The sequence below is a fragment of the Hylobates moloch genome, unplaced genomic scaffold (genome assembly GCF_009828535.3).
Source record: "Hylobates moloch isolate HMO894 unplaced genomic scaffold, HMol_V3 SCAFFOLD_13, whole genome shotgun sequence".
NCBI classification, from domain to species: Eukaryota; Metazoa; Chordata; class Mammalia; order Primates; family Hylobatidae; genus Hylobates; species Hylobates moloch.
Genome location: NW_026652288.1, coordinates 99,839,725 through 99,863,508, shown reverse-complemented (window position 1 = coordinate 99,863,508; position 23,784 = coordinate 99,839,725). Strand labels below are relative to the sequence as shown.

Genomic DNA, 23,784 nt, shown 5'->3' with positions numbered 1-23,784 from the left:
TCCAAATAATGTTTCCAAAGCTTAGGACATGTTTGTCTTTCAATTTAGTTATTTCTTCAGTCATTCCTATCAGGATTTTCTTCAGTGACTTATTTTTTAAATATTATTTGTTTTGTTGTTTTACGTAAGATGGGTTATTTACTGGTGATGCCTCAAAAATATTCTGGAACAATATTGTATAACTGTAAATAATTAGATTAAATAATATTTAAATCTGTAAAATGAAATACATTGTATATTAAAAAGTTCTATGCTGTCAGTAGGTGGGATAATGAAATAAATGACTTACAGAGGGGAAGAATTCTAAATTTTTGCAACTTTATAATACAATCTGAGGATTATTAGGAAGTTGACTTAACATTTCTGTGTCAAAAATCAGGGAGGCCCAAGTTCCGAGCATATAAAGGTTTAGGCAGTCAGCTAAGAGTTTGCTGTGACCACATTGCATCTTCACCATAGCAATTAAGGCCACATGTTACTACCTTAGCTTCATGCTCCTTTGCAGATCAGGAAACAGAGACATGGGTGAAGATATCACACATACATATCTCCAAGTGTTTTTAGTTCCAAACTCCATACCGATTTACTACCCCACACGGCCTGGTCAGGCTCCCACTTATATCCACTTTGTTAGCAGACAAGATTTTTCCTGCTAACAGACAAGAAGAAGACATTATGTTGTAAAAGAAGAGGACTAAGCTTTGAAGTTGAAGACAGACCTGAATGAAGTATCATTTTGCTGTCTCACTAATAAATACTACTTAAAGTGCTTTTTGATGCGTTGTTTATTAGTCAAGCTTGACTAATAAATATGCTTGACTAGTCTTCAGAACTTCAATTCTTTATCTGGGTCTTAAGTGGGGATAACAATATGATCTGTTTATTGTTACATTTATGAATAAATGGGTTAGCACATGGGACAAGCTTAACATAGGACTTGGCACAATTGTTAGTTTATTGTTAAAAAGAATTGGTGGAGTTGGTGGTGGTGGGTACAGGTAAGGAGGTAAAGTTTGAGGCTTACTTTAGGATTTTAACTTTAGTAATAATCACAAGATAAGTTATTTTAAAAATTGAAGTTATGTAACTTTTTAAATGGCTAAAACATCGCTTTTTTTTTCTTTCTTTCTTTTTTTTTCCCTGAGACGGAATCTTGCTCTGTTGCCCAGGCTGTAGTGCAGTGGTGTGATCTCTGCTCAATGCAACCTCCACCTCCTGGGTTCAAGCGATTCTCCTGCCTCAGCCCCCCGAGTAGCTGGAACTACAGGCATGCACCACCATGCCTGGATTTGTATTTTTTGTGGAGATGGGGTTTCACCATGATGGCCAGCTGGTTTCGAACTCCTGGCCTCAAGTGATCTGCCTGCCTTGGCCTCCCAAAGTGCTGGGATTATAGGCATGAGCCACCACACCCGGCCTGAGAGCTTCATATTTTGTTCTGAGATATTAACAAAAGACTAATTACCTGACTTCAAAGCTAAAGTAAGCAGGGCTGGTAGATGTGACCTTTAGTTTTTCAATCTAGAAAAGGAAGCCACATATAGTCCAAAAATGAGCAGCTTCAGCACAACACTCTCCTTCACCTCAAGTCTTTAGCAGAGTCTCCCTACCCCTGTTGCTAGTCCAGCCAGACCAGTACCTGCTATTAGTAATGTGGTTCCAGCAACAAAGCAGATGCGGACTTTAATGTACGGCTCATCAGGGAGGAATTTCACGCAGTGAAGACCAAGGAGCAGGGTGAGAAATCCAAACCCAGCTAGAATATCTGCAGTAATCATCAACGCTCGAGTTACCACCAGCTTCACTGGAAGACCAGGGCATATGGTTAAAGCAGCGTCAGAGGAAGGAACCATATTAACTCACAGACATAGCAAAAAAACCAGACAAGTAGGTAACATTCACACACCCCGCTGGTAAAAGTCAGACTTTGTATGAACTTGAACATGAGTACCCCTAATGTTTTCATAAAACTAAAAAATACGAGATGATTCACATTATTGCTTGTTTCACCACAGTTCACTACTTAGTTTTGTTGTTGGTATACTAGCAGAGAGCATCCTGGTAGATAGTGGAGACTAAAGAAATGTTTTCCTTTTTGCCTGCTGCCCTGGAAAATGTCTCATTCACAAATATCGTAGCCGATTGTCGAATCGAAGGTAACATATCTGTCCTACAAAAATTTCTTAATAAATATTGAATAAATAAATAATCACTTTAATTGCTTAAAATTTTATTAAAAAATAATAATTGGCTAAAATTTGACACAGGGAAGAAGAGGAAAACATTTCAAGATTTCTTTTTGCCAGTTCAGGATAGAAGAAGCCGTAAGGAGAGCTTTAGAAGAAGGAGAGTTAGTTTGTGCTATTAAGTAGAAGGTAATTTCTGGAAATTAGATCATTTTCTCTTTCAGCTATTTAAATCATGACCCTTTTTGGCCAATATTACATATTAAGCCTTCAATCTTGCATTGTCAAATGACCATATTTTAAAGCTACAGACAATAAGAATATATGGTAGACAGTCCAGGAAAGAAAAGATCAGGAAGATGAAAGTGGAATAGTAGCAATCATCTTCTGCAGTAGAAGCATCTTCAACTGTGAAAGCCTCCAGAACTCTGAGTTATAGTTATGCTGAGCTCAACTTAGGGAAATCAGATCTCAAATAGAAGACTAATTAACTGAAATCAGAACTATTACTGTTCTAGCTGGCTGATGGATAACAGTAATAAAATTTATTCCTTTTATGGTACAGCAATTATGTTTTATCTTCATATTGATCTGGGGTTTCCTTGTATTTTAAGTAATTTTTATCCAATGGTAGGTAACCTTAGGGCTTATTTGGAAATATGTTGCTTGCAAAAATGCAGCCAATATTCCTTAACTTAAAATAAAAATATTATGACTCATCTGAGAGAGAAAATCAATGCATAAACTCAGCCCTTACCTCATTAGTAGGTAAACATACTATCTGTAATTATCTTAATATATATGAATATTTGTCTCTAAAACGCAATTCATCAGATCTCAAAATTTAGCATTATTTCAGAAAGTTTAAATGTTCCAAATCTAAGACTTGTTTTTCTCAAAATTTAGGAAAGATAAAAATAGGTAACTTATTAGATAGTACCACTATTTCAAGGTCTCTTCTTGATCACTAAATAGCACGTACAAGTAGGCCTGCTACTCAGGGCCCTAAGCCAAAAGGTTCTTGTTCTTTGGATGACCTCCCTTGAAATTTTCCAAGTACCCTTTTGAAACCTAGGACTACCTGGGACCAGCTATACACCACCAGGATAGGGTGGTCTGAACTCATTCAAACTCTCGTGGGCCTAAACCTTCTTCCATTTGGAACTCTCCAACTCCTATCCTACATGTAGGGTCTCTGAAGAGCCTATGGGGTGGACCAGGGACCCCATGGCCAGCCTGGCTCCGGGAGGGGAGTTCTGAAAGCAGATAGGTCATGCTGGCCAGTGAGAAATTTCTTTTTCTGGCATCATGTGAGATTTGACTGCCAGAATGGTGTTAATATGCTGATTTGTGGGGACTCAAATTATCTATATCAACTGGAGCCATGAAAAACATATTTGTCTGGATTAAACACCCAGTGGGAAGAGTTATCTAATTGTAGTTGTATGAAAGATAGCAAAAAGTAAAAATAAAATCCTACTTCCTCATACGTAACATCCTAACCAAGAGGGTATAGATATGTCATTTTCCTAGAGTACATTTTTATCTCTGCTGTCTTTAAACATGATAGGATTTTTTAAAGAAAAATAATGGGTCTTTAGTGTATTATTTGAAAGTAATAGGTTAAAAAAGGGAAAAATGTGATAACACAGGTCAAAGATGAAAAAGGAATATATTAAATGTAAACAGTGGTTTTCTCTATGTAGTGAGCTTATGAGTGATTATATTTTCTTCTTGCATGAATGTATATAACAGTATTTAAAAGAGTGAAATATTTAATTTTTCATTTTCTTATCAGCTTATCAATTAAAATCCATTTTAATGAATTTTTAGAATAGACTAAATGTCCATTCCTATTCAGCAAATAGTGTTTCTTTGTAGGTAGAACTAGGTTAGCACAGAGAGGGGAAAAGAAAAAGAATTAAGAAAATCCTTTTTAACAAAAATAAAACAAAGGCCTTATGAACTATGTTTTAAAAAATGTTCCAGGCACCCAACTTTTAAATAGCAGATGAAGAATTTTAGAGTGCTGCCGTTTTTAAGTGCTTTCCTCTGGACTAAAATAGAGGTTCAGGGGAAAAGTCACATTCCAAGGGTTTAATTTTTTATTTATCTTGAGTAAAGAAGTTGCTTTATGGTGCCATCACCCATCATTTGCTTTGAAAGAGACTAAAACCTCTTTGCTTTCATAACAGAACAGATGTTTCTTAGCAGGGTTCAATGTTCTTATAAATAAACAAATAAACACTGTGGAGAAGGATTGAGAGAATCAACAATAAGATTTTTAAATTTAAGAGATTTCTTTATTCATAGCAACATGGGCTCTGCTAACATGTAACTATAATTTATTTATTTATTATTTTATTTTTGAGATGGAGTCTTGCTCTGTCTCCCAGGCTGGAGTACAGTGGTGCAGTCTCGGCTCACTGTCACCTCTGCCTTCCGGGTTCAAGTGATTCTCCTGCCTCAGTCTCCCGACTAGCTGGAACTACAGGCTCCCACCACCATGACGAGCTAACTTTTTTTGGTAATTTTATTAGGGATGGGGTTTCACCATGTTGGCCAGGCTGGTTTCGAACCCCTGACCTCAAGTGATGCACCCGCCTCGGCCTCCCAAAGTGCTAGGATTACAAGTATGAGCCACTGCACCTGGCTTTTACTATAATTTAAAGCTAAAAGTAAGGAAGATAAGGGAGTCAGCTTTAATATTGCCTGTAACGGTGTGTCACGTGTTGGTTTTTTCTTCCACTGATCCCCATAGTCTATGTCTCTCTCTCAGGCTGTCTACCTCTTTCCGCCTCTGCCACTCTCTCTTTCTTAGCAAACCTTCAATTGCAATAACTGTAAACTTTCTATTTGAACTAAGTCATAGCTTAAAACATCTCTGAAATGCTTTCCACTTAACCTGTCCAATCTAATAATGAAACTACAGCACCCCAAAGAATTCATTTCGATTAAAAAACCATTTACTGTAAGCCTACTGCGTATGAAGCACTATGCCTGGCCTTTGAGGGACAGCAGAGATGAATAAGATAATATTTTTCCCTCAAGGAATTTACAAATATAGAGAAAAGAGAAAATGTGCTGAAGTATATATTTCAATTCACATTTCCGAGATGAGCTCAATTTCTAACCATTTCAAACTGGACCGAGCCTTAATACAGTACAATAGAAAACAAAGCACAAAATGGAAACCTGAAGTCAGTTTTCTGTCCCTTTCCCTTCCTGGCATGCAGTGAGATCTAAGGCGTACGTACAGGGATGTTCCGCAAGTATGGAATCGTACTCATCACAGGTGCGAATCCCATCAAAAGCATTTGTGACACATTCCCACCAGAGGCCTCGGCATTTTGTGCTCACCTAGATGTCAGAGAAGACACTGTGTGAAACAATTCATGCAGGCACAGTTCAGTTCCCCTTGATCAAAAAGAGAAGTTGGTGGTTGTGTTTGATAGCAAAGTAAGAGGTTACACGCATAATCAGAATTTCATTTACAACAAACAATGCATATTAGACTATTTTCCCTTAAGCACTGACAGTTGAAGCTTTCTGGGCCAGGAAATGAATCCACTTCCTCATGTAGGGTGGGGGTAGGGAAATAAGTCATGTCTAGAAGAGATAAAAATAGAACTAAATATATTTAAATAGCTATGGCTGCTTCCACCATTGAGTTATGGTTATGGAAAAACATCATTTCATGTCTCTGTGCTGACATTTACTCACCAAAAAAAAAAAAAAAAACCATATAACAATAGATGATAACTGTTGACACCTTGAGTCTATTAAAAATATATATTGTTTCTTTATCACAAATACTGAGTTCCATGAAGAAAAATATTATCTTTATATATGAAGTTTATAAATGTAATCAGCAAAGAAAACCAATAAATGAAAAGATGCCAACAAATAAAATATATAAAGGCCCCAAGTCTTATTTGTTGCTCCAATGATGCATTATAAATGCTTAAGCTATGTAATGGATGTAAGCAAATTGAGCATTAATTTTGTACAACTTGACAACTGTAAACCATTTTTACTTGGAAATGATGGGCAGATGACTCTAAGAATCCACTTAGAGCTAAAAGGTACCAGTTCCCTGAACCTTCTCATGCTTTATCAACAAACTGTAAGTCACAATAGATTTCTCAGAATCATAAACATGCCAACAGAAAATAGTTTCAGGTGTTCTTGATAGAGCTCACGCATATGGAACAGAGCTAATACAATTGTTTCCTCTGACTCGGTTATGGATTCAAATTACCATGTGTATCTGGGAATAGTTTAGTAAAGTTTAACTATGAATTATCTTGGAAAATAAAAACTTAATTTTTTCCCCAAGAAAGAATAAATAACAGAGCAGGGTGGGATGAGGAATGCAAAGGAAGGGGGTTAAATTGCTGTGGAGAGAAAAAAAAAAAACATAAAAACACTTTGATTTGGAAAATAAAATAATATTCAGGAATACATGCACTATGAAACTCTCTGGCCGGGCACGGTGGCTCACGCTTGTAATCCCAGCACTTTGGGAGGCCGAGGCGGGCGGATCACGAGGTCAGGAGATCGAGACCACGTATCGAGAGGTGAGGTAGAGAATGGGTGAACCGGAGGCGTTGCACGAGTCGGCCCTGCAATCACCTGGGTGTAAAAAAAAAAGAAACTCTCTGCCCCATGCTATTTTTTGACGCCGTGTTATGTGCCAAATAAAATTCTACTGCTTGCAACTTCATTGCAATTCTGAATGTTTTACCTCTATTACTGCTCTATATGTAAAATACTTACAATTGGTAATAATTATTCAGTACAGTCTATACCATAAAGCAGTTACTATTTAGCATATTATTATTTTTCTTATTTCTTAAGGGACCTTAAGAGATATTATTTATCATCCATTTTACGAATGAGGAAATTGGGGCACAGGAAAGTTAAGTGATAACCCCAAGAAAGCATAGTTAATGGAGGAGACAGGACTCAAACACAGCAGTGTGTGGGTGTGCTCCTAAGCATTGCAGTGTATTTAAAACCCATTCTTTATGATCCAACAAATCTCACCACTGGGCACTTATTCAAAGGAAAGGAAATCAGTATGTGTGCACCTCCATGCTCTTTGTGGCACTATTCACAATAGCCAAGACATGGAATCAACCTAGATATCCAACAACAGAGCAATGGATAAATACAGTATGGTATATATACACAATGGAGTACTATTTAGCAATTTAAAAAATGAAATTCTTTTATTCAAGTCAGCATGGATGGAACTGAAGGACACAATGTTAAATAAAATAAGCCAGGAATAGAAAGTTAAACATTACATAAACATTTATTCATATATGGAAGCTATAAAAAGTTGATCTCGGCCGGGCGCGGTGGCTCACGCCTGTAATCCCAGCACTTTGGGAGGCTAAGGCGGATGGATCACAAGGTCAGGAGATCGGGATCATCCTGGCTAACATGGTGAAACCCCGTCTCTACTAAAAATACAAAAATTAGCTAAGCGTGGTGGTGCGCGCCCGTAATCCCAGCCACTCGGGAGGCTGAGGCAGGAGCATCGCTTGAACCAGGGAGCTGGATGTTGCAGTGAGCCGAGATCGCGCCACTGCACTGCAGCCTGGCGACAGAGCAAGATTCCGTCTAAACAAACAAACAGAAAAAAAAAAAACAAAAAAAACAAAACAGGAGGTAAAAAGTAAGACAGAGGATACTGAAGGCTGGGAAGGGTAGGGGCCAGGGAGCAAGGAGAGATTTGTTAAGAGATACAAAATTGCAGCTAGATAAGAGGAATAAGTTCTAGTGTTCTATACCAGTGGTCCTCAACCTTTTTGGCACCAGGGACGGGTTTCATGCAAGACAATTTTTCCATGGAACCAGTGGGTAGGGGGTTGGGGATTCTCTTGGATGAAACTGTTCCAGCTCAGATCATCAGGCATTAGGTGCTTACAAGGAGCATGCAACCTAGATCCCTCTCAGGTGCAGTTCACAACAGGGTTTGCACTCCTATGAGAATCGAATACTGCCGCTGATCTGACAGAAGGTGGAGCTTTTGCCCACCCTTACGCGGTAATGCTCGCTTGCCCACTGCTCACCTCCCACTGCACAGCCCAGTTACTAACAGGCCACGGACTAGTACTGGTCTGTGGCCTGGGGGTTGTGGACCCCTGTTCTATAGCACTCTAGAATGGCTATTGTTAATAATGATATAATTTCAAATAGCTAGAAAAAGGATATTTAATATTTCCAACAAAAAAAAATATAAATGTTTGAGATGATGGGTATGCTAATTACCCTAATCTGATCACTATACATTATATGTATCAAAACATTACTATGTACCCCATTTAAAAAGATGCGTATGTGCTAAAAAATTGTTTAAACAGTTACAAATGTTTAAAAACAATTTTTTTTGAGGCGGAGTCTCACTGTTTTCCCCAGGCTGGAGTGCAATGGTGCGATCGGCTCATGGCAACCTCCACCTTCCGGTTTCAAGTGATTCTCCTGCCTCAGCCTCCCGAGTAGCTGGGATAACAGGCATGCGCCACCACGCCAGGCTAATTTTTTTTTTTTTTAGTATTTTTAGTAGAGACGGAGTTTCCCCATGTTGGTCAGGCTGGTCTCGAACTCCTGACCTCAGGTGATCCACCCACCTTGGCCTCCCAAAGTGCTGGGATTACAGGCATGAGGCACTGTGCCCAGCCTAAAAACATTTTTTTAAAAAGAATTCCAAATCCATTTTAAGATAAAGTAATCCAGAATTGGGTATTGGATGATAGCTTTGGGTGAAGTAAGCCCTAACTTGGATCTCATCCCAAGGCTATTATTCTGCGAACTTCACCTTGGCATGCTCCTTCTTAGGTTTAAGTTGGAAACAATTCTTGGACTTTCTGGAGGATTATCTGACCCTGTGTAACACAGAGATAAAAAAATCTAACGATAAGCAGCTATCTTGTGAAATTCAACACATAAATTTCTAAATAATGTGGACATCTAAATTTATATGTGCATTACACAGAAATTACATTTATATATGCATTAAATATTAAATATAGATTGACACTCTTACTATCTATGTTGTAACCTTGGGGAAGATCTTACCTTTTTTGATCCTCAATCTCCTTATCTGTATATGGGAGATAATGATAGGATGGTTAAAAGAATTAAAAATTACAAATACACATACAATATACATGATATGCTCAATAAATAAAAACAGTGGTAGTAAAGTGCTTAAACATCATAATGACTTGAGTAGTGGCTGTGTCAGGCTTTACTAACTAACCACAGTGAAGGTGGAGAAAGATGGTGGCCCTCAGAAAGATATGTCCACATTCTTACCACCAGTATATGGCCTTATTTGGAAAAAGGATCTTTGAAAATGCAACTGAGGACCTTGAGATCATATTGGGTTATACAGGTGGGCTGACAAATTTCATTATAAGAGACACATGCAGGAGAGAAACAGACAGAAAAGAAAGATGCAATGTGACCTCTGAGGCAGAGACATTGGAGGGATACAGCCACAAGTCAAGGAATGCCTACAGCCACCAGAAGCTGGAAGAGGCTAAGAACGGATTCTTCCAGAACTTTCAGGGGCAGCGCAGCCTTGCCAACTTCTTGATTGTAAGCTTCCAGCCTCCAGAACTGTGAGAGAATAAAGTTATCTTTTGTTAAGCCACCGAGTTTATGGTCATTTGTTAAGGCAGCTGTAGGAAACTAGTATATTAGAGATAGTTTGTACAGAACTGCCATATCATAACAGAAAACAGATCTTCTCAAAGCTGACTGCCTCGCAGTGTCTTAATTAACAGGAACACGCTGCATCCAGTCCACTTTAGCTGGAGCTAGGTGACACAAGTTTGAAGCCACTGTGCTGTAAATCAGACAGCGACCGTCCACGATTTCTTACCGTCTAAGCCAGCCACTGAAACAAACTAGCCTCCTGTGGTCATTCCTGTCATACATGACATTATTTAGAAAGTGATCTGAAATGCATATTCAAAAATTCTTATTTTACACTAATAACAGTATTTCCATCTTGCCAAAATAATTCAGTAGTGGTATCAGTTTCAAGGCTATTGATCATTTACCTGCAATGACCATATTTAGAAAAGCAATGAGCTCATTAGAGAAAACAAGGAATCCACTTTCATTAGGTATTAATGCTCAGGGGCACACTATTAGATGGCTTGGCATTCACACTCAGTTAAGGTACGTGAGAATAGTGGCTGTAATTAACTAAACTTCTGTGTTAATATAGCACTTACTGGAGACACCCTTAAAGGTGCCTTTGTGCACAAAAGACAAGGTTAAAATTTTTCATGTTTTTTATTATATTTAGGAATGCTCTCTGGTATAATTTATCATCTTCATTTACTTATTCCTCTGTTGTAAAATGGCTTATTAGAAACTAAAAAGCAAGCAAATCTAAATTCTTGAAAATTTTAAGACGGGGTTCTTAAAAAGCAGGCTGATGTTTAAAATATTTTAGTTAACCTCTCTTAAAGGGTAAAAAATGCAAATGTTAAGTAATAACTTTTAATCTGACAGAGTTGTCTGTAATAGAGGATTCTAAATTTAAAATGTCTCCTTCTAACATGCAACTTATATATTAATAAATAACATTAAAACAATGCTAATTTGTATATTATTTCAATGAATATCTATTGTTTCTAAAAGTGAGGAATGGGTTATCTCCTAAATGGAGAGAAGTAGGTTTACTTAAAGTATGACAATAAAGCAGAAGTCACAAGCATGAGGAAAGCGAAAAAAATCTCTTAATTAGTTGCCAACAATGTGTAGAGATTTCACAGAACAGTTGAGATTTCAGGGTTTCCTTAGAAACTTGGTCAGTCTGGGTACCTGAACTCACCAGTCTCACAAAGCAGCAATTGGCAAGAAAGGAGTGGCTGCTCCCATTTATGTGGGGCTTGGGCTCACCAGGTTCCCCACAGATCCTACCCAACCTGCCTCTCTCGTGAACTCTGGCTACTTGGTTCCTTAAGGCATTTGAGTTTTCTCTTCCTGGTATATACTAATTATACTAATGAGACTAACTCTCCTTGCTCTCAACCTGTCAAACTTCTACTTATTATTCAAGCCCCATTTTAAAGACTTCTGTTTTTTCATTAGCCTCCCCACCACCCAAGTCTCTCTAGCTGGCATTTATCACTTTCTACCCTGAAATCGCACAGGAATTTGTCCATATTATTATAGGACTTAAAATATTGCATTATCTTTTGTATGTGCAATTATAGGCCATCTGTCATTCTTCAAACTATATGTATTAAATGCCTGTCATTTACTAGTCAACATGCTGACTATATTAATTCTGGAGATAACAGCGATGATAAAGACAAACATGGCAGCTGGCTTCAAGGAGCATACAGTCTCTTACTCTTGGTACATAATAGGTGCTTAATAAATGTTTATTGAGGATAAGAAAATCCCAATTTTTCAATCAATTCATATACTCTCATTGGAAGTTTGGAGCAGAAAATGGTTATTATATGCACAGTTGCTACTTAATACGTGCAATTTCTACTCGACTAAATAAGAAAAACAGCTAAATCCAGAAGCCAAAGAATTATGATTTAGACTGAAGAGCTTACATTGATTCGGTGTCATTCTGGACCTGTTTACTCAACTGGCTCTGGAAAGTGTTTACTACAGTACTAAAAATGAGTAGGATGTCACTTAAAAGTGTTAGGAAACCATAGAGATGATGACTCTTCCCAGTTGAGTTACAGTGGCATAAATTAGTTCCTTAATCCTGGGATTTCTTATTCTGGACTCTATAGCAGCCTCCCATTAAGACTTCTCTATCCTAGTCTTTCCCAGTTTCTCTTTTCTTATCAGTCTTGAAATATAAGCAGCAACAATTTTGTCTGCCTTGTCTTTTTATATATCTTTTGAGAATTAGAAACACTAAAAAATACTTGAGAATTAGAGACATTCAACAATGTTCGTCATTTATCTCTTCTCTAGTAACATAGGAAATTATGTCTGTGTGTGTATCTATCTATCTATCTATCTATCTATCTATCTATCTATCTATCTATCTATAGAGAGAGAGAGTAAATATACACAGTAGATTTTGTAAATGTTTATTGTTGGTTAACCACTATCAAACAAGATTATTTTTTGTCAATATGCATTAAGATTATAAATGTACGGACAACTAAAAGAAAATAAGCTATTAAGATACATTATTTTAAAAAACCACCCTGAATATACAAATTATAAGAATTTATAATTTTCACACCACTTTACCATCCATGTGTTAATATATTTTAACATTGAAGATGTGACTTTCCTACTTAGATAGCTACTTAGTACTTACTTAGGTATATTTATTAAGATGCAAAAGTTTTATTAATATTGTAGTAAATAACATTTGACTACTAAAACTGGAAACATTTTCAATTTTAACATAAAATGCATTTAAATTTTTCAATCAAGATTCTGAACATTTTACTTTTACATTTTATTTTATATTTTTTACTATCCCAGGGCCTAAATACAGGCCTTAATAAAGATGAGGGAGCAAGACTAAAATAATCATAATCAATGTTGCCTTTTCTTTTTACTTTATATCCCATATTTATAAGATATGAAAGAAAAACATGACTTTATTTGCTAAAATTTATTTGTTTTAGTTCGGGTTATTTGTGGAGCACTAGGTAAAGGTATAAATCATAAGAAATGGGGTAATGCCAACTTAGGAGAAAAATAAAATTTTGTGTTCTTCGCAGGTATATGACCTATGTTATGTGTCTGAACTTTCTAAATATTTTCATTTTAACATTTTTAAATGGTTACATACATTAAAATGTTTTCCTTTTAAAAGTATGGCATTACAACTTTGTAATGATTATTGCCCAGTGATAAAGATCACAATTTATGTTGAGTAAATTATTACAAACTATCAATTTCTTTTTTCTTTCTTTTTTTCTATTTCTCTCTTTAAAGCACCAAGCAAAAAGCCACATTCTCTAGCCCAGAATATACTCTTCATCAACTTTATTAGATATCCCAAGAATCAGATTTTTATTCCAATTTTATTTTTAAAAATGAACCAAATACATATCCTGAAAATATTTAAATTGTAGCATGATATAAAATCTTGCTTTAAAAAAATCATCATTTCATTACAGACATACTTCTTATTTAAGGTTCAATGTGAGATTTTCAATAATCACCTCATATTACAGGTATGCTAAGTATGTTACTAAGTGCTGTATCAACTCATGTGAGCAAATGCATCATGAGTTCACATTAATGAACATCAGTGCTAGGTACTTAGGAAACCATGAGATAAATAAGAGAATATTTGTAGCCTCAAACATCTGCTGAAAGAGTTTGAAATCAATTGGAAAGTTAAAAAAATGTATATAATCAAGGGGCATGCTGGATATAATAATTTTATTATTTACTTTATGTTTAAAAGAATTGTAATATTAATGCAAATAGAAATCCCAGAAGAGAACCTGATTATACAGATCAAATAAATACTAATGTGAGCAACTTTGTTTTGAGGTAATAAAATTTTAATCATACTAGTGCTTAGTATATAGCAGGTTCTCAATAATTAACAAAGATGAACTGAAAATGAAATCTTCTTGTGAAAACACTTTTTCCTCTTTATAATTGAGAGATCAGTAACTACTGTGTGAGGAAACTATTTCAGTGTAAATAATTAAGAGTTACCTATCTTGTAGTTAACATATTAACAATGTTATTATCTCATAATTTATTTTCTTTGTCAAATGTGAGCATTTGATAAATAACCTTGACTATTTGACTTATTGTCTGTCTTATTTCCCTGGTCAGACAAAAAGGAAATAGATGTAAATATAAAAATGGGCAGCCAGGTGTGTTGGCTCACACCTGTAATCCCAGCACTTTGGGAGGATGAGGTGGGCGGATCTCCTGAGGTCAGGAGTTCAAGACCAGCCTGACCAACATGGTGAAACCCTGTCTCTACAAAAAATACAAAAAAATTAGCCAGGCATGGTGGCGCTTGCCTGTAGTCCCAGCTACTCGGGAGGCTGAGGCAGGAGCACTGCTTGAACTCAGGAGGTGGAGGCTGCAGTGACCCAAGATCATGCCACTGCACTCCAGCTTGGGCGACAGAAAGAGATTCTGATATATATATATATATATGGCAAATGACAGCTTTAGAGAAGTAAACAAAATTTCTCCAAGCGAAGCAATACCAAAAATAGGAATAGAATTTAAATCTTATATTTCTCTGTTCAGCAAACATTATGCAAAATGTCCTCTCCTTCTCCAGAACAAAAACAAACCAATAAACTGCAAATAGACAATAATATATCTAATATTTATTGGCTGATTCATATCTGCCTGCTACTGTGGCAAATGCTTTAGATACACAAGCTCATTTAATTCTCACAAGAAACTTACGATGTGTGTATTATTATTCTCTCATTACTGAACAGGAAATGTGGTTTATAGCTATTTAAGAGTCTGTCTAAATTCATACAGCCACTGCCTGGTAATGTAGGATTTAACCTCAGGTCCCTCTGATATAAAGTTAAATCTATAAACTTCTCCACTGTAAAGAACTGTGTTCCTGGCCGGGCGTGGTGGCTCACGCTTGTAATCCCAGCACTTTGGGAAGCCGAGGCGGGCGGATCACGAGGTCAGGAGATCGAGACCACGGTGAAACCCCGTCTCTACTAAAAATACAAAAAATTAGCCGGGCGTGGTGGTGGGCGCCTGTAGTCCCAAGTACTCGGGAGGCTGAGGCAGGAGAATGGTGTGAACCCGGGAGGCGGAGCTTGCAGTGAGCCGAGATTGCGCCACTGCACTCCAGCCTGGGAGACAGAGCGAGACTCCGTCTCAAAAAAAAAAAAAAAGAATTGTGTTCCTACCTCTAAGTATTACGTAATAAGCTAAGCAGAAAAAAACAGTAGGATGGTTCGGGGACATTGCTCCGTGAAGATTTCTGTATAGATACTAATTTTCATTCATTTAAATTCTTGGTGAGTAACATCACCACCCCTCCAATCGCCCCAGATCAGAAAGGCAGATTTCAACTTTGACTGTGTCTCTTCATCACCTGCTTCCCCACATGCAGTCAGTTATAACTCTCATCAATTTGACATTTTTAGTCTCCCATATTTCATATTTCTTCATGCTTGCTGCCACTCAAGTTCAGACCACTATTGTTTCCCTTCTGGTCTATAACAAAAGTCTCCTAGTTGTTCTCCCCATACCTCATTTTACCCTTCCAATCTCTCCCCACAGATACCAGAATGATTCATCTTTCTAAAATACACGTACATATTGCTTACAGTGACAAACACTTGCCTATGGTATAAGATCTATATTTTACATGCTATGCAAAACTCTTAATGACCCAACCCCTGTATTCTTTTCTCTAAACTGGAAATTCTTACTATGATGAAATATACAAAATACTGCAAACATACAATGCGCTTGTACCTTGATCTCAGTTCCTGCCATTTCCTGAGCTTGGAATACTCCCTACTTCTCCGCTTCACTCACCTGTTCTTCAAGTCCTAGTTTAGATATTTCTTCTTTTGGGTAGCTTTCACTAGTTATTCAAGACTGAGTGAGCCACCCGCTTACAGTTTTCATTATCGTAGTGTGTGCTGCATGGTGCTATAACTGTCGGTTCACCTATTTGTCCCACTCACTACACTGGGAGCAGCCTAGGGGAGGCTCCAGGTCTCATCCTACTTCACAACCCTGAACCCACCATGGTGCCAAGTATACAGAAGTTGTCAAAGATTATTTGTGAAATGACAAAAGGTAGAAAGAAAAGAGAGAGAAACGAAGGGATAAAGAGATGAAGGAGAAATGGAAAGAAAGAAAAAGAAGGATATAGGAGGGAAAGAGAAGGAGGTAAGAAAAGGGAGGAAAAGAGAGAGGGGAAACAAAGAAGAGGAAGAAAAGAACAAGGAAATGAAGCAAAAAGAGAAAAAAGTTGGAATGAAGGAAGGGAGAGTGTATGAAGTTACAGAAAAATGGAGTATACTCCCACTAGATTCCCGATGGAAATGCCTGGAGAAGCACCAGACACCACCAGTCCATTAGTGAGTGTCCAACTCTCTGAAGTTTCAGACAGACATGGAGACCTGATGTTAAAAAAAAAAAAAAAAGACTGAAAAGGGTCTTAGAAACAACTGAGTTCAACTATATAATTGAAAAAACTGAGCCAAAGACAAGAAATGTGACTTGTTTATAGAAGGCAGTTAATAAGGGTTAAGATGCAAACACACGCTTGAAAAATCCCAAAACCCAAATTCTCTTCTCCCCATCAGTCTTCTCAGAGACACAAATGAATCAATAATGACAAGAGCAGGATGGTAGCTGAGGGCCTCTAGTCACGGATTTAGGGTTGTGCACATCGTAATTCTGTGTGCTATTTTCTTTCCTAACATTTTTACCTAATACAAAGAAATTCATTCGAGATAGGTAGACTGTGGTAGGCAAAAAGAATATCTGAGCTTTCTCTACCTCCTGTTTTGTGTTACCCACTTTACTCCTCTAACAAGTGCTGAGCTTTTCCTCACTTTGCACTTTTGCCACTTTGTCCCCTTATCTGAAAGGCCCCTGCTGCCATTTCTACAATTTGAAATGCTTTACATTGTTTCAAGGCTTTGCTCAAATGCCTTTTCTTTCATAAGACCTGCTTCGATGTCCCTGATAGGAAGTAATCATTGCATATTTTCTTCCCCAATGATACTTCGCTTATTTCTTGCTCAAAATACGAATTTATTTATGCTTTTTATTATAGTTTCATGTGTATCTTTGTTTTCCCCTCATTAAATGTGCACTCCCGAGAGGCAGGAGCAATTTTTGCTTTATCTTTGTCTCTTCTAGTAGGAGTAGCATTATTCCTTTTATATGATATAATTGTATATATTTTTTATACTGAATGGAACCATAAAACTCTTCTTCTAACTCCCGTGCCAACATCATCCAAAAATACTAAAAATAAATAAATAAATAAATGAAAAAAACTGGAAAAGTATAATACTCCTTCTTATTTAAATTATCTGTTGGTATTCCTTTTTTTTTTTTTCTTAAAAAATCAAAACAAAACAAAACACTGGTTTCGTTGACTTTTGTCTAACAATTGATTAAAGTGAACTGTTGTGGTGGTTCACTCCTATAATCCCAGTACTTTAGGAGGCCGAGGCAAGAGGATCACTTGAGGCCTGGAGTTGGAGACCAGCCTAGAGAGCAGAGAAAGTCCTTGTTCTTACAAAAAATTTTTAAAATTAGCCAGTTGGGACATGCACCTGCAGTCCTAGCTACTAGGGAGGCTGAGGTGGTAGGATGACTCGAGCCTAGAAGTTTGAATCTGCAGTGAGATATGATTGCACCAGTACACTCTATCCTGGGTGACAGTGTGAGACCATATCTATAAAAAAATAAAATAAAGACATAAAGTGAGTTGTTATATGGACCAAAGGTGATATATAAATGAGGATGGGGGCAAGAAAAGAGAAGAGCAATTGAGCTAGTATCAGAACCTTCAAATTTGTGGATAATATAACTTTCTATCCTGGCCTGTTGAAGTAGCAATTATTATAAGAGATTTTTGTCTCTTTAAAAATATTGACAACTAAAGAGATTGTTGAAAGAGAAGGGGGCCGGATTTGTTACAGGGTTCTTCTTCTCCTTCTTCTTTGTTTTTTTTAGACGGAGTCTCGCTCTGTTGCCAGGCTGGAGTGCAGTGGCACAATCTCGGCTCAGTGCAACCTCCTCCTCCCTAGTTCAAGCGATTCTCCTGCCTCAGCCTTCTGAGTAGCTGGGACTACAGGTGCCTGCCACCAGGACCAGCTAATTTTTGTGTTTTTGTTAGAGATGGGGTTTCACTATGTTGGCCAGGATGGTCTCAATCTCTTGACCTTGTGATCCGCCCGCCTTGGCCTCCCAAAGTATTGGGATTACAGGCATGAGCCACCATGCCCAGCCTCTTCCTTTAAATATGAAGGCTTCTTGGGAATATTATAGCAATACATTTTAAGTATGGGAAATAAGAAGGAAGCTAAGAAATATTAACTATTTTTCAAGGTTAGCAAGGGTTTACTTGAGGTGTGTAACCTGAATTGCTCATTCCATTTGTTTTAACTAGAAGTATTATTTCATGGGACAGATGGCAAATTGGTTGGTTATACTAAAATGAAAGAAGACATTTTAAATTCCAGGACTCTCAATCTCTCTCTCAGCAAGGTTTGACCCTTTCTAAAACTATTTCTTACCAAATGAAGTTAGCAATTACGTCAGCTTAAGCAGAAAGACTTTTAAATTGTTTTAGAAAATATTTTAACAATGCCCCTAGGTGGGATTTTACATTGTTTTGCATTTTAAAAAACATAATTATAATTATGCTCAAGTTCAACATATTTCTGTATTCATCACCTACCACTGGCCGTCTAGATAATGGCAAACTAATGACAGCAGAGCGTTGTATCTGCACTTTTCCCTGAGCACTGTTCAAAAGGCATTTATTTCATTCTCTCCATATATTCGTGGCCAGATAAAATGCATCACTGGGCTCACTTATAGCAGACATCCTTTACGGTAGTTCAATTCTATCACAATTTTTGGAAATGTAATTTTCTAGCATTAAAGAGGTATCCATAACTCCATTGGTTTTGAAATGCCATGTTCAAGTCAGAGGAAAACTAAAAGCAAGAAAAAGTGAGAGGCAAAAATAATACACAGCAAAATAGAATGATTATTACTTTCCATTTGGAACTCCAATTTGAGAGTTTAATAAAGAAAATTAGAAGAAAAATATATAAGCTCACTTGAGTATCTTTCCTAAACTTTATAGAGGTGACATTATAGCATTTGCCAGGGTAAATTGTTCCCTTCAGGATGCACATTAAAAGGCAAATTGTTTTGCTATACACTCTTTTTTTTTTTTTTGAGCTCTTGAAATATTGTTTCTTTTTCTTACCCGTATTTTCCTAAGCCTCATTAATGAACAGCAGCTAATTCTGAAGATTTGATTTTTTACTCAATTCTGCCTCTCTCAGATTCCTATGGCCACAGGTAATGCTTTTGAACTTCAAAATTACTTCTTTCTGAGCTTCTCCAGTGACAAAAATAAAATCCTCAAATGTGAACCCACTCACTCATCTTTTGCATAGCAGTCAGTTTCCTAGAGCAACTCATTTTAAGGGAGGATTTAAGTCCATGCCTGTCCCCTGTACATTGGGATGCACTGGAAAGACGTTTTCTCCGTCAAAATATTTTCTTTTACTTGGAAATCATTAAGATAATGTTTTTCCTATTGCATGTTAATTGGGTAGGTTTTGCATGCCTTGCATTTTCTTCCTCAATGTTTTAGATTATTAATACTCCTTAAAAAAAGTTATCACACTATTCTTGATGCTGTCATCAAGAGTAACAAATTTATCTTAGAAAAAAGGGTGGTACTGAAATGTTCTTCAATTTGATATGTGCAGCAATGGAAGATGTGAATTTCTGAAGGTCTCAGTAGCAGAGATCATTTAATTACCCTTGTGTAAATTTATCCTTATGAAAAAAAGAGGAACTATTTAGTAACTTCATCTGTTTAATGGGATAACAACACCTACCTCATAAGTTAACTATGAGGATTAAATGAGCTGATAATGTAAAGACTCAATAAATAGTCAGTCCATGTTGCCTATTTTTGCTATCATTAGCCTTAGTAAAGGTACTGAATGTTGTATATGGCAGTTAGGACTTAGCGAGAATTTGGGCTGGCCTGGGTCACGAAAAGAATTTGCTATCTTCTTACCTCCAGAGAGTCATCAGCATTCACCATCCAACAGTCAGTCCAGGTGGCCACAATCAAAAACCCAGTAGAGAAAAAGGCAAAGAAGCAAGCAATGTATTGAAGAAGGTCCCTCATTGTGGTAAGCAGCCCGTCCAGATGGCAACATGGGCAGACACCAGCCCCGGCCCCACTTAGGTGGCGGCTGTCAGTCTTCTGTGTTGCTGGTACCCGGCAATGTGAAAATACTGGTCTTTTACTTTTTCTCACACCCTGCTGCAGGTGTCTTGAGTTGCGGTCAGAATAATACAAACAGGCTGTAACCAACAGTGGGGTCCTGGAGGTTATTATCCGAAGCAACCAGCCTCCAATCAGAAGGCAGGTCAGTGCAAGGGCTGAGTGTGTTTCGGGTGGGGGAGTTCTGTAACGTTTACTGACCCAACTGTGGGCTAGTGGTGGTCACCAGACCAAGTGCCAGTGCCAAGACGGGGGAAGGAGGAAGGGTCCCACCCCATGCTGGAACCTGTAAACTGATCTTTCTTAGGCCCTCTAGGGAGAGTGAGCTATTCTCCTCCCCCTCAGAAGAAAGCTACACGGTTGACTGAGTGTTATTTTATTGTTAGGACTATTTTAATATTCGCCGACTACCTTAGACAGACAGGCCAGTGGCGAAACTATGCTAAACGAGTGCTTGCTCAAGGGAGTCTGCATTCCAAAGTGTTGCGTAGAACAGCCCCATGAAGGACTTGTAGCACCTGGGCAGTAGGGACAGCCAAGGCTCCTAACCTTTCAGCATCGTAGAATGGGAACAAGTGTGCATTTTAATGCAGACAGCTCTGGGTGGAAATCCTTGCTCTGAATTTGCGGTCTGAGAGCCCTTGGGCTGTAGTTTCTGAAAATGCATGTATTAATATTTTCTTTATATACTGTTTGTTCTTCATATGAGGAATAAAAGACACTGTGCCCGTAAGTCACTTAGAATAGCATCTGTCAGTAATAGCTAAATGGAAAATATTCACATGACTAAGAATTACCTATATTATTAATTTTCCCTCATGGACCAATGTTTGAAAACATGTCTAATGAAGAAAAAAAAGCTGTTATATGAGGAAAAATTTTTTTTCTTTTTAAAAAAAAAAAGTTTTTAATATATAACAGGAGAAACTGGAATTTTACCTGTATCTGCATAGGTATCCTTAATGGGTCTAAAAATTCCATAACTAATACTCTTTAATATGCTTTAAAAAGCACATATATCAACATTTTCGCTTCATCAGGTAGACTTCTATATACTAAAATAAAAATTTGGAATGAGAACAGTAAAAACAAAGTGGTGATTCTTAATGTAGGAGAGAATGTCAAAGGGGAGACAGAGTGAGAGAAAGAAATTGGGAGGGAGAGAAAGAAAGGGGCAGAGAAAACGCCAGAAATAGGTAATTACTCTGGAATGAATCAGCTACTAAGATACTTATTTTACCAACAGCTCATAAAAGTATTACTTTTTTCCATCTGAAAATTATTTGATCACAATATACAGTATAAAGGGCTAAAATCAGTATTGATAAACCATTTTTCAAAAATATAATAATAAACTTTTTGTGACTAATCTTTGTTTTTTCTAATTTTAATTCATTTTATTCAAGTATATAAAATGTAAATTTAAATGTAAAAGCTGCATGGAAAACCATAGGTGGAATATAAGCTTAATTATTTCTATACATAGGGTCTATAGTACCACCCCTGATACCCAGAGTTTCCCTTTTGGGGTTTCAGTTATCAGTGGTTAATCACGGTCTGCAAAAATTACATGGAAAATTTCATAGATAAACAATTCATCAGTGGTAAATTGAGCACTGTTCTGAATAGCGTGATGAAATCTCAAGCCATCCCACTTCACATGGGATATGAATCAGCCCTTTGGCCAGCATTTCCACATTGTATGCACTACCCACCCCTTAGTCACTTAATAGCTGCCTCGGTGATCTGACCTACTGTTGCGTATAGAGTGTGTAGGATCCAGTACTGTCCTTCGTTTCTGACATCTACTGAGGGTCTTTGAAAATATTCCTCAAGGAGAAGGGGTGATTACTGTCCACATTAGCAATCGTTATAACTAGTCTGTGAGGTACATTACAGAGGCTTTTATTTTACTTATTTCGTTTAACAGTTGGAAAAAAAAAATACCTGTTTTTTAAGTGCTCATTCAAAGAATGTCATTGCCCATGGAATACACACATCCACACATGCTGCTTTGGTGAGTCACAGAGAATCTTTCCCTGTGCCCTAAAATCTGAAATGCTATTAAGATTGACTCTGTTGATCTGGGAGAGCAAACCAATGCCAAAAGCACATGCCCTTTGCAGGAAAGTCCTGGACTTGTTGCTGGCGTTTCACGCAGGGACTTTTCACAGTGTACTTTACCTGCTGACAGTGCACTCCAAGGCAGTAGTTCTTCAACCTGAGAGTACACTGGACTCTGTAAGGCCACTTGTTATAAATGCAGACCCAGGAATTCCACTCCCAGACATTTGGATTCAGGAAATTGGGAGTGGAAGCCAGGAATTCATATTTTACATGTGTTTTGTATAAAATTCTGATTTTGAAACAGATGGCCATACTTTGAGAGATGAGTTTAGAACAACAAAAGAAAAACAATTTTTTTAGAGTTATATACTACAAATCATGACAAAGTTTTAGCAAAGAGGGTATCAGAATTCCATCTTTGCTACAAACTCTTCCCTAACTAGCACCAATAGGTCCCAAATCCAAATATCAGAACTTAATGGAGAGAAATAAAGACCAAGCAATGCTGAGCATATGCATTCTCATACGCAAACACACACAGCTGCATACATATTTCTGGAAATCATAGATTCTTTCACACAAAAAAAATCTAGACTATAACATTCATTAGCTCCATGGTCACTGAACATTGTATGTGATAGGCAGTGGGGAATTATTCAGGTGGCTATAGAATTGTTCCTGAATTTAAGTTTACTACTCTTAGAGAATAACATAAAACATTCAGGCTTGCATGTTAATTTTTGTGAGTGAGGCCATAATATAATAGGAGATACGAGAAAGGAGAGTCATGCAGACGGATAGAGCAGTAAACACTTCATGGATGGGATGTGAGTGCACTTCTAAGAAATGTGTAGGGAGTTGTGAGGATGGAGGGCACAGATGCAGAATAAACTGCTCACCAATCTATATAGACACATCTCTTTTGCATTCTGACCCTCCCCAGGCTTCAACATTTTGGCTTATCAACTCTTTTATAGTTTAATTCCATTCCATCCAGCACACATTTATGAACAGTGTACTCTGACTCTAGTACTTTTTCTTGGGACACAGAGAAAATAAACGGTTGGAAGAACTCATCCTAGTCCTTGAGAGGTTTACTCTTCAGTGAGTGGACCAGAAGCAGGAAGCAAAGAACTCCATTCAGGTAATTCTGACAACAGTCTTAAGCTATAATACCACTCCCAATTAGAGTACATAGGCATATTAGTTAGAAATATGATGCGTTTTCCAATTTATTATAAACGAAGAAAAGTTATTACTGTGTGTTGCTCAATAAGGTTTACAAAATATTTTCAGATATATTATCTCATCTAAGCTCCATGAAAACAGACATCTTTTGTTCACCAGTGCATCCCACATGCTTAAAATTCTACCTGGCACATGGTAGGCTCTCAACAAATGTGTAATAATTTAATTCTCAGAGCCCCCACATTTTACAGAAGAGGGAGTAATATTGGACTTTCCCCTTCTGAAACATTCAGGGTCCTCCAGGATGGATACTAGGCTGGCAAAAGTGTCCTAATCATCTTTGCA

General features: G+C 37.4%; 1 protein-coding gene across 1 annotated transcript in view; it reads right to left on the bottom strand.

The window, feature by feature from the left end:
• Window positions 1–23,784, bottom strand: part of CLDN16 (claudin 16) — a 90,639-nt gene that overhangs the window by 5,736 nt on the left and 61,119 nt on the right. Inside the window, exons 2-4 of the mRNA XM_032171906.3 lie at window positions 19,972–20,342; window positions 5,444–5,546; window positions 1,640–1,804 (exon numbers count right to left, since the gene is read on the bottom strand). Of these exons, the coding sequence (XP_032027797.2) occupies window positions 1,640–1,804; window positions 5,444–5,546; window positions 19,972–20,342 (639 nt within the window). The remainder of the gene's footprint in view (window positions 1–1,639; window positions 1,805–5,443; window positions 5,547–19,971; window positions 20,343–23,784) is intronic.